The sequence below is a fragment of the Drosophila obscura genome, unplaced genomic scaffold (genome assembly GCF_018151105.1).
Source record: "Drosophila obscura isolate BZ-5 IFL unplaced genomic scaffold, ASM1815110v1 contig_58, whole genome shotgun sequence".
Lineage (NCBI taxonomy): Eukaryota > Metazoa > Arthropoda > Insecta > Diptera > Drosophilidae > Drosophila > Drosophila obscura.
The window spans coordinates 595,007-607,414 of NW_024542848.1; the positions used below are offsets into that span (position 1 = coordinate 595,007).

The window sequence follows — 12,408 nt, forward strand, 5'->3', positions numbered from 1 at the left end:
GATAGCATCCTGAGGATCCTCTGGATCTGAAATCCCACCATTTCAACCAACAATTGGAAGGTGTCCAAAGTAGAGAAGGCAACTGGCCAGAGGCGCCAGGCGATCCTCATTCTTAATGAGGAGTCGGTGCAGATCCTTGAATAGACGGGCGGCGTGATAGGCTACGGTTACAGGAATGTGACCATACTGCCCTACAAGTCGGAAACGAAGGGCAAGATAGCCGGAGGAAGCTCCGATGATGGAGGCAGCGGAGGGCTACACCTTCGACATAAGTGACCTAGACAGAGGTCTCTGAAACGTCGAGGTCGGAGATGAGGAGGATTCTCTCGACAGAGACTCGGACACAACATTGGTGGAGGGGAGTCTCAGGAACTGGAGTTCCTGCAAACCAAACTCCATTCTAAACCTGTTAAGTCAGGAGAACATAGATTGGGCAATTCAGAGCTTTAAGCCCTACAAGTCTGTGGAACAGATGGTATCATCCCAGCCCAACCACGCCAGACAAAGAGCCACTCTCTCATGGACAACTCCCGGACACATGCCCTCAGACCAAAGTCGTATTTATACCCAAGGCAGGCAAGCCTTCGCACACTGCTCTTAAAGATTTCAGACCCATAAGTCTTTCGTTCTTTATTTTGAAAACGATGGAACGGCTTTTAGGGCTGCATTCTCAGCATGCCTATCGGAAGGGAAAATCCCCCGAAACGGCCCTACACGCGATCGAATCGATCATCAGTGTCCGTTAACTATAGGGAGTACACTTTGGGAGCCTTCCTAGAATAATAGGCGCTTTCAACAACAACATCCAAAATGCCATCACGGTAACGGACGGTGAATCTTATCGATCAAATGGTTTAATACAGGACCGTTGATGTCGCATTGTGGCGTACGCTGATGATGTTGCCATAGCTTTCTTTGGGAAATTTCTACAGACGCTATGCGAGTGTATGACACCCTTACAAAACTGTCGCAATGGGCAGACAAATGCGGGCTGGGTGTTAAAACGGAACTAGTACTCTTCGAGGGAATGACCCTCGTACATAGTCCGGTGGCTATATACCGCCATCATACGACCAATCCTGATGTACGGAGTGGTGGTGTCTTAGCAACCTCAGCCGTGTCAAACGCATGGCATAACGGGCGGACTACGCACAACCCCAGGGGAAGCCTTCGATACCATGTTGTACCTTCTCCCTGTAGAACTCATAGGGAAATAGGTGGCAACTCTTTCCGCTCTCCGAATGATAGAATCCAAACTTTGGAAAGCATCCGCGTTTGGACACTCGGGAATCTTGAGGGGACTCCCTCAACTACCGGATGGGACAGATTATTGTATACCGAAGTGATCACTTCTCGACGCCCTTCCCGGTGTCAATCCGACTCAGGGAGACTGTGAGAGGGGCGAACCTGGACCCGCAAATGCGATCCACATATACACTGATGGCTCAAGTTAGACGGCCGTATGGGTGGAGGCGTCTACTGTACCGAGCTCAACCCTAGTCATTGTTTCAGAGATCCACGGGAATGATGCTGCCGACCAACTAGCCAGGCAAGGTACTACCACACCTCTCCTACTGGAGAAGAAGCAAGTAGCGATGCCTTTGGCTACGTAAAGGCTACTAACGCATGAAGCTTTAGAGTAAATTGCCGACAGACGATGGCAGCAAACCATCACCTGTAAAACTTCCAGGTCGCTCTGGCCAAGTCGATCGAAGAAACGATCGGAAGAGCTCTACAGACTCAAGAGAGTACAGTGCTCCACCGTCATCCGAGCCATCACGGCACACTGGCAGTTCGGCACAAGCTGCCAGACTGTCAATCCCCCACTTCTTATCTCACTGCAGGCCCCTGGAAACCGTACGTGTCGGTTTCTAGGGGCCGATTTTTTTACGGACATTTTTTTGGCCATATTACAAGATGATGCGTCTCATATAAGGGCTATCCGAAAGATACTGAAGACGCGTACGGAGGCCAAAACAATTTAAATTCGAGATTTTCATATTCCAGAACTTCAAGTTCATGCGTCAGTTTGTTATAATTAAATATAACAGAGCCTCCAATGACAATGATTTATAGAGACAGCGCATAGAACTAGATTCTATCGGGTACTTTACAGGTACATGGCAAAGCGTTGGACAAATTTGTAAGTTAAAATTTATTAACAAGAGTGTGCAGATTTATGAGAAACTAATCCTCTTTGTCCAAATCCGCAGGGTTTCGAAAAAATCAAGTTTTTTAAATACAATATGTGTTTAGTCGTGCTGAGCTCGTAGGTAACAACAATCACTAAAGAGAGGCAGTACAACAGCACATATTGCCAAATATCACTTAAAAAATTTCAATCACGAGAATATTATGTTAATAATTGCAAAAGTGAAAACCTTCGTCAATAATATTAATAAACACTTGACGAAGTGTAATCTAACACCTCGTTGCAAGTCGGCCAGATCGGTTATTTCGTTATATATGAAATATGGCCAAAGTCAAATGAAACTATTTAGGTCATCTTGGGAACATAAAATATAATTAAATTCCAAATTAATTTAATTTACCTTTGGTTATTTCGCATTAAATATACAAAATTTCAAGATAAATTCACGAAAATAATCATTAAAAATACATGAAATTCATTTTTATTGGTATGTCTCGTTTCAGAATAATGATAATGACACAGGAAAAACGAATTTTTAAAAACAATTTCACTCCACCCTAATGGTTGTTGTATGAAAACGAATTACGACTCAAAAATTCGATTTTTTAACGTAGTGCTATCGCCGACACTTTATTATTCCAAGATGTAAAATAACCAATATCCAAGATTGAATGCAAGAAAACTTATAGGAAATATCATTCTCGAGTACTTGTCAATTATGTTCACGTCTTTGATCCTCGGTATTGTGGCTTTGATGGCAGATGCACTTTTTTTTATTGCATGCAACATTCGGGGTCGAGTTGAAATTCCTGCATACATAATTAAAAAATTAGATTCAATCCAATTAATTCTCAATAATTCAAGTTGCTTACCTCTCTGTGAACGATGTCGCAGTTGGTTACGTCCAGTGCCATAGTTGCGAGTAATTCGAAAACTTGGCGGAAACTTGGCTAAGTTTAAGGTCTCAGTGCCAATAGAGCCAAGTGTCGCATTATAATTACCTTTCCGTAACGAAGGGATGGGACTCATTCGTACGTCCTGAAGCTCAATTATATCTTCTGTCGTTGAACACGTTACACATCTGTCGTTTTTACCTATAGTCAATGATTATATTCAAAGAGATTTTATTAATGAAAGGCATCTAAATTGGAATTTTTTGATTGTGTTAATGTCTGTGATGATCTCTTACAGACAAAGATGAGACACGTATTATACTGTATATTAAAATTTTGGAAATTTAAATATATATTTAGTAAAATACCTATCTTTTGTCGATCACAGTCCTTGAGTTTCTTAATCTTTTTTTTTGCTCGTTTGCCCCAGTAAGTATAGTTGACGGCCGCGTATTCAAGAAGCGCGGCAAAGACGAATACGAAACACATTACTAGATAGATGTCAATAGCCTTTACATAAGATATTCGAGGCAATGAACTACGAACGCCAGTGCTGATCGTTGTCATAGTCAGCACCGTAGTGATTCCCAAAGCAACCCTTGCACTTGTCGCCTCGTGGTTAATCCAAAATGAAACCCATGACAGCATTACGATTAGTATGCTAGGAAGATAAGTCTGAAACACAAAATAACCGATATTTCGCTGCAATTTGAACGAAAGGGAGAGGCGCTGATATACTCCAGTGGCGAGTCGCTCTTTACGATCATTTGTTTCATAGCCAATAATAGTGAACTGAGGCAGTTCTGCGTCTTCCACACCTCGCACTGGTGTTGGTTTCCAGTACATGACCACATCGCTGACCGTATATCCATCTGGGTGTAAGAAAGAAGAAGAGAAAGAGAGAAAGATTACAGAAAATTCTGAAATATCGGAATATGTCACTGAATTTTTTATACATTTTTTTCATGCCTAGGCAATTCGTATTTTATTATCCACTTCAGTATCAATGCAAAATTATTATGTGTTAATAAGGCGCAGTGCGTGAAGGGTTGTGTGAGCGAGCAAAGCGATTGAACAGGAACTTGGCGCTCGAGCGAAGCGAGCTTGGGGCTTGCCCTCTTGCTATAATTAATTATAGGACATATCAATATATTAATATCTGATAAGATATAAGAAACAAGAAATTAAAAAGTATTAACCCATGTTATCTACATACATATATACACCTGGCCCTCGCTTAACACGAATTCATTCAACACGAATTCGGTCCTTCACGGTTATAAATTTGCTCCCTCACCAATTTTAACACGCTCTAAACCTCGTTATAACACGATTGCAAAATAATATTAGTGTGTTTTTGTATGCATCACTACGCATGGGGTCCGTGTAGAACGACGCTTTGAGCCAGAACAAATTTTTCTGATAGATGTGGGGCATTAGAAATTCTTATTTTTTTTTTTTAAATCTGCCATTTTTTTAATGTTTTTTTCAGAAATAGTGCTCTTTTTTTTTACATAACAATGCTGTTGGAAGCTGCCGAGCTTTTTTGGCAACGTACTGAGAGAGCGATTTTCAGTATAAGAGATGATGTGTGACTATGTGATATAAATTTATTAGGAACTATTAACGGCTGCTGCTCCATACGCCCCCCGATGAAAGACCAGGGCTTTTAACAGGATCCTCAACGGGTAGGACGCACAGCTTGTTGACAGCTCGACGAGTGGTTCTAGATGGTGTTCTCAGGATGGCAACTCGCACAGCCCTATCAGCTCCAGCGATGACCTCGATCACCCGTGCTAATGGCCACTTAAACGGCGGCAAGTTTTTGTCCTTGATACAGACGACGTCGTTGACTTGGATCGATGGCTGCGGTGTGCTCCATTTGGCACGTTGTTGGAGCAGAGTCAAATACTCTGCTTCCAAAAGATCTGCTGATCACAGGCGACTCTTTGCCAGCAATCTGTTTTTTGTTTTTTTTGTTATTACGGGATTTTATTTATCGAATCTTCCCTAATAGAGACTGACGACAAGTATGCAAATCTTAACATAATATATTTATTTAATTAATTAAACTTAATTACTTAGAGTACGTCCCTACCTAAGTATATATTGCTGGGTGGGGAAGTCTCTCGCCGGAGTCGTGTATGGCTAGTGTGCCAAGTTAAAGACTGCGCAAGTCTATTAGGATGGGCTTAAAACTTGGCCTGATACTTTAATTTCACTTTGGCAATTTCATCTTTAACTGATCCTACATTAAAGTCTTTATGGATATTTTCATGTATGTACCATGGTGTCCCAGTGATAGTTCTTAGTATCTTCGATTGAGCTCTCTAGATTATTTCTAAATTACTAACGCAAGCATTTCCCCATAGCTCGGAGCCATATGTCCAGATGGGTTTGAGAACTGCATTGTACAAAAGTACTTTGTACTCCAGTTTTAGTGGTGAACGTGATTACTAGCTTTAAATTTAAGTAGATTTCTCTTCGCTTCGATGTGTTTACGCCAAGTAAGCCTTCTATCCAAATGAACACCAAGGTATGTTACTTCGGTGGTTTGCGGAATGTTGATGCTGTTCAGATATAATGGAGGGCAAGTTTGTCTGTTTAACGTAAAGGTGCTTGCACTTTTGCTCGTTTACATGTATGCGCCAGTCGGCTAGCCATTTTTCTAAGACCACGAGATGAGATGATAAGTGTTCCGTGGCCCTTGTTGGACTTGGAGCGACTTAGTATGGCAGTATCATCAGCAAATGTCGAAATACGATTTACTTTTTCAATGGTTCCATGTTTTTCGCGAAATCCAAATTGGTGCATCGGGATGGCACCGTTGATGCGTAGGTGTTGTTTGATACTATTCAGGAGCAGCTTTTCAAATATCTTTGATAGGCAAGACAATAGGCTGATAGGTCTATATGATGATGGCTTGGTCTTTTCCTCCTGATTTACTCCATTCTTGAGGATAATAGCCCCATTTCATCATGCTGTTGAATATCACAGTAAGGAAATACACTGCACAGCTCGGCAATTCTATGATCATTTTAGGGGAGATGAAATCGTGGCCCGGAGCTTTCTTTTGCTTTGAGATTTGGTCTTTAATGACCCTTGTGACCTCTCCTGAGCACAAAGCTATTCGTTGCTGGGTGTGGTTTAAAGACGTTTTCTAGATGGACGGCAAATGTATTTGCCTTCTCTTTACTGCTGCGAGCCCACTCTCCTGATTGTGTACGCAATGGTGATTAACTCTCGATTGGTGGGCATACGCCTGATTTTGCTTTCCACAGTGGGAATCGTTTGCTAGTTGGGGAGAGTTGCTCCATATAGGATATTTGAGCTCGGTTTTTTTCATCTTCTAGGGCTCTGCGTAGTAGGTGGTTGGCTATTTTTAGCCGCTATTTCGAGGCAGGTGATCAGTGTGCTTGCCACTCTCGGCGAAGCCTTCTGTTATCGCGTAGCAGCACTTCAATGTGCCTAGAAATACGATTGCTGTTTGAGTGTTTATTAGGTGCTAATATTGGTGTTGAGTTTTTAGCCGCCAGTGACATTGAGGATACTAATGCTTCGACTGACCTATCAATGTAATCTTTACAATAAATGTTTGGGCGGCTATCAATATGAGAACTTATGTACTTCCTGTTTTTGAGCCAATCTGTTTTGCTAGAAATAAGAAAGTGTGGGCGTTCCGAAAGCTGTGGATGGTCGTAAAGGTGAATTAGAATGGGAGACTGATCTGATGATAGATCTGTTAAGTGATCTACATGTATCTGAGCTTGCAGCACACTTCGTGTAACTGCAAAATCAATCAAATCGGGTTGCTTGTTTGGATCTGTGGGCCAATATGTGGGCCAATATGTGGACCAATATGTGGGCTTGCCCGGAGAGATAAAGTCTAGCTTGTTTCGTGGCGCTATTTCTTTGTTTCAAATGTTAATGTGAGTTTGTGTGTGTGTGGTTTGGTATGCATACGTTACATAAGCCGTTTACAATTATCTCGTCGCAACTAGAACTTGAACCAGTTGGACTGCGGATTTCCTACGCTGAGTAAACAAGGGTCTGAAGACACGGCGACAGCCTCTGTTGATTGCAGTTGTAGAGAATGAGTGAACAGGCAGTGATGGTACTGTTTCTGATACTGATTTTATTCGAAACTTAAATTCTATTTATAGGTAACAAAAGGTACAGAAAGTGCTAAGTCTAGTAAGAATATGGTAAAAGGGAATTGGAATTGATAATGAATTAATTTGGATTTATTATGATATTGTGTTATTGGGCAATTGTGATAGTCAGCAATTGCACCAGTGTTTTTGCCCTCTGACGAGCGATCGCATCGTTGGCAGAAATTGCTGCAGAAGCGGTTATTGTTGACTCAGCTACAATGCCTTTTCGTTTGTTATTATGTCTCCCGTTACATGGGTCGACCTGACTTATTCGATAAGTGTATATTATGTAATATTAATCACTGCATAAATATGCGACTGAACATTCTCCCGGCCGTTGAACTGGTGTTCAACCATCGCCCAAGTCGAATGAAAAACGGCGTGGAATGGGGATCGGGGGTGATGATCCGCGTGGCTCTGCTTGGTTGATTGTTGACGGCCTTGGGTTCCATAATTAATACTTCTTCCGGAGAATGAACGCAATAGTCAATAGCATTGATATTGCTAGGGCAGCATAATTAGCGATTTGATGATGCTGCACTGTGTTGAGATGGTGTGGCAGACATTGTTGATTGATTGCCACTAATTTGCAGGCGTAGATCTTCCAATTCTTGAAGATAGTCTGATGTCTGGTACTCCAATCTCCAATTGTACAGTTGCTGGCGAAGTTGGTGTCGTTGGTAAGCGTATGTCCCGAAATCGAATGTAGGTTGATTTGACTTCACTGACTGTTGTGCTGTATTGCGAGCAGTGCATCCAGGTGACAGTGAGAGTAAGCCAGTTCCTTCCAGTTGTATGGTTGACGGAAACCCGTGGCAAACAAAAATCCATTTATTTGCTTGCTGAGTTTTGGACCACACCATGTCCGCCTTCGTGTGGATCACATGACATAAAGGTGCTGTTTTATTATTAAACAACTGAAACTCACAGCGATTGTCGACATTGAAGACTGGTTGATGATCAAAGCAGATGTATTCTGCGTTGAGTAGTTTAAAACAGCGTCGAAATCCTTCTGGAGTAAATCCCATGAATTGATCTCGGTGAGTGTTTACAGTGATTAAGGTCCTTTGAGATTGAACAAGCTCCAACTTGTTGAGTCCCAGACAGGAATCGGCATGATACTGAAAACTTCGAGCTGAAATGTTGAAACTAACGATAGCGTCACCTTGAAAATGACGTGTGTGGCAGTCAGAGTTCCTTCGGCTCGCATGAGCCTGTATAATTGTATCACATTTTGTGTTGTGACAGGCAGCATTTGATCAGCTGGCAAGTGGTCCCGGATTTAGTCTAGTTGCTCTCTTAATTGGTCAGGAGATACTAGCGTATCTATTGGTCTGGCTCTGGTGCATTTAATACAGCTATGTATGATGCTTCTAGCCATCGTCTTGTCGTTGATAATCCAATATTGTTGTCTTGCGATTGCCCTTAATGCTTGGGCACCGCAATGCAGATTTTCCTCATGAAGCTCTCGCATAATCATTTTGACTATTGGGTCGTTGTACGGTAGCAGGATTGGATGATTTGCGTTGAACGGAATTTTGAGCTTCTTCGATTCTTCCGCCAACTCGGATGAGTTCATCATCTCCTAGTATGAGAGATAACGAAATGATCGAACTCTTTATATACACTGTTTTCTAGCGCTTTGAGTTTAATGATTGTAGGTCCTCCCGGTACTCCTTCCATTCGTTTTGGAGTTGTAATGGCAGTTCATCGTCCCAATCGAGTTTAATCTCCCACAGCTGTTGCATAAATATTTTAGCCTTGACTATCACTGGGGCAAAGAGACCCAGTGGGTCAAAGATTTAGGCCAATTCTGACATAAAGGTGCTGTTTTATTATTAAACAACTGAAACTCACAGCGATTGTCGACATTGAAGACTGGTTGATGATCAAAGCAGATGTATTCTGCGTTGAGTAGTTTAAAACAGCGTCGAAATCCTTCTGGAGTAAATCCCATGAATTGATCTCGGTGAGTGTTTACAGTGATTAAGGTCCTTTGAGATTGAACAAGCTCCAACTTGTTGAGTCCCAGACAGGAATCGGCATGATACTGAAAACTTCGAGCTGAAATGTTGAAACTAACGATAGCGTCACCTTGAAAATGACGTGTGTGGCAGTCAGAGTTCCTTCGGCTCGCATGAGCCTGTATAATTGTATCACATTTTGTGTTGTGACAGGCAGCATTTGATCAGCTGGCAAGTGGTCCCGGATTTAGTCTAGTTGCTCTCTTAATTGGTCAGGAGATACTAGCGTTGGGCTTATTGTCCGATGGTGAATGCCGATTAATACATCAGATATGTCGGACTGCATACGTTGAAGACAATGCTAATGGCAGCATGAGAAGTAACACTAACAATGTGGATGTAAGTGTATGTAATGATAACCTTTTTCGCTGTGCTGGTGGCTCCTCTGTTTCCGCAATGTCTTGAATAACATTTTTGGAGCGTTTTGTTGCTACCTCTTCTGAGAATAAGGACGAGACGACTGATGGGGCGTTTGTATACACCGGACGATGTTTTGACATCAACCACTCGTACATGGTTGTCTTGCCCAGGATACGTTTTGATGATGCGACCCATTGGCCACTTCATTACTGGAAGGTTGTCTTCCTTTACCAAAACTAATAATCCTTCGGTCACGTTTGGAGCGGTGGCTTTCCATTTATGCCGAGTTTGTAGTTCGTGGAGGTATTCCGTAGACCATTGTTTCCAAACAGTGTTGACGTCAGGTGCTGCGGTCAAAGGTTCATCGATCAGGAAATTCCCTGGAGTAAGCGCACTTGTATCCGTTGGATCATTTGACATTGGAGTTATGGGTCGGGAGTTGAGAATTGCTTCAGTTTCGATTATGACTGTGTTCAGCTCCTCAAACGTCAAGGATGCTGTTTCTGTGGTTGTAATTAGCAACCTTTTCGCTGATTTTACCGCAGCTTCCCAGAGGCCGCCAAACGATGGAGCCCGAGGAGGAATGAATTTAAAATCCACTTGTTTTTTGTTGCAATGATTTGTGATCAGACCATGTGCCTTTTCGCTAAATATTGCTTCTTTCAATTCCTTTAGCTTGTTATTTGCGCCGACGAAATTTGTTGCGTTGTTGCAATGAATAGTCAGACACTTCCCGCGTCTGCTAAGGAATCGCCGGAGTGCTGCCAAGAATGCATCTGTGGTTAAGTCACTTACTAACTCCAGATGTACAGCCTTTGTGGAGAAGCAGCAGAATACGGCAATGTATGCCTTATCTGGCCGTTTTCCTCGGATTTTATGGTGGATCATAATTGGTCCACAGTAGTCAACGCCTGCATTAAGGAATGGGCGTGCTTGCGTGACTCTTTGTGCTGGAAGATTGCCCATGATGGTGCATCAGCTTTGGTCTGGCTCTGGTGCATTTAATACAGCTATGTATGATGCTTCTAGCCATCGTCTTGTCGTTGATAATCCAATATTGTTGTCTTGCGATTGCCCTTAATGCTTGGGCACCGCAATGCAGATTTTCCTCATGAAGCTCTCGCATAATCATTTTGACTATTGGGTCGTTGTACGGTAGCAGGATTGGATGATTTGCGTTGAACGGAATTTTGAGCTTCTTCGATTCTTCCGCCAACTCGGATGAGTTCATCATCTCCTAGTATGAGAGATAACGAAATGATCGAACTCTTTATATACACTGTTTTCTAGCGCTTTGAGTTTAATGATTGTAGGTCCTCCCGGTACTCCTTCCATTCGTTTTGGAGTTGTAATGGCAGTTCATCGTCCCAATCGAGTTTAATCTCCCACAGCTGTTGCATAAATATTTTAGCCTTGACTATCACTGGGGCAAAGAGACCCAGTGGGTCAAAGATTTAGGCCAATTCTGAGCACACGACCCTTTTGGTGATGCGTGTTTCTTGGCTTTTTGTGGTTCGTCCTCGCAGTTGGTCTTTTGTTTTGGCATTCAAATGGGACCCAGCGTTGTATTGCTATAATGTTTTACCTATTTTGACGTCCTTGACAACGTCCTCTTTAGGGATTCCTTGCAAAAGCTGGTCGTTGATGGAGCACCATTTGCGAAGTTTAAGGCCGAACGGTAGCAATATTTTATTAAGTTCTTGTTAAACTTGTATCGCTTCCTGAATGGTATCCGCGCCAGTGAGACAGTCGTCCACATAGAAATCGTTCTTCGATGCAGCAGATCCAATAGGTAATCTGTTTTGGCTCCGAGTTGCCAAATGATCCAGACATTTCGTTGCCAGGAATGGAGAATAAACCGTCAACGACTTCAGACGTATTTTTGTATCGCTCCGCCGTAAAAATCAATTAATCGCAATTAATCGTAAATAAATTCGCGAAAAAGCGCTCGGGGCAGGCATGGGTACTAGTGATCGTGCTGCCCATGAATACCATCCAATCGTGTAATAAAGATTAATAGAAATAATAGAAAAGAACAAATGTCAACGTATAAGAGCACCAGCTCGGTAAAGAGCACAAGCACTGTAACCAAAGCCAAAATGAGCCAAGCCCGGCAACAACAACAAGACGAGCGTCGGCTCTCGCAAGCAAAAAACTACGAGTCTTTCTCTATACGCTCCCCAAAGCTAGCAGTACCAACAACAACTGCATCACTGCAAGTGAACGAGGAGAGAGCACGCTCTCTCTCTCCTGCATTGCAAAGTGGGTCATGGAGTGCCCAGTGCCCACCTCCCGACTCGTACTGCCTTACCAACGATTTGTTAATATCGACAACAACTAGTACAATGCCCTCGCTCAAAACTGTGTCCTTGACCATAACAACGACAACAACAACCACTGCAATTGCTCAGCGCCCGGTACTGTCGACCCACTGCGACACGCCAAACTTCTCCCAACCGATAAGGTCGAAAAACGCTAACGGAGCGTTAATTCAGACTGGGCTCGATCGCTATGTGCAAACCAAAAGAAAATTGAGTCCACAAACTGCGAAGAACAACAATGCAGCTCAAATAACTAAAATAACCGAGAACACTGTGCCACATAAGGCACTAGCAAACAATAGATTTGCGATACTAAGTGTTTCAAATGAAGATGAGATCACCCAAACACCCAAGGCCAAAAAACTAAGACCGCCCACCTATTTATGTTCGACAGGCAAATTGTGCTGCACTGGTCAAAAAAATAGCTGATGCAATTGGCGCAAACACATTCTATGTCACGTCCATAAAACGGGGTAACATAAATGAAACAAAAATACAAGTCAA

At 42.6% G+C, this 12,408-nt stretch overlaps 1 protein-coding gene across 5 annotated transcripts in view; it reads right to left on the reverse strand.

Annotated features, from left to right (window-relative positions):
* Positions 1-2,762: 2,762 nt before the first annotated feature.
* LOC111080946 (gamma-aminobutyric acid receptor subunit beta-like) overlaps positions 2,763-12,408 on the reverse strand; it is a 243,795-nt gene continuing 234,149 nt past the window's right edge. For all 5 annotated transcript variants that reach the window (XM_041595391.1, XM_041595390.1, XM_041595394.1 and 2 more), the window contains 3 exons: positions 3,414-3,917; positions 3,025-3,246; positions 2,763-2,961 (listed from right to left, as the gene is read on the reverse strand). In XM_041595391.1, the coding sequence (XP_041451325.1) occupies positions 2,786-2,961; positions 3,025-3,246; positions 3,414-3,917 (902 nt within the window). In that variant the 3' untranslated portion in view covers positions 2,763-2,785. The remainder of the gene's footprint in view (positions 2,962-3,024; positions 3,247-3,413; positions 3,918-12,408) is intronic.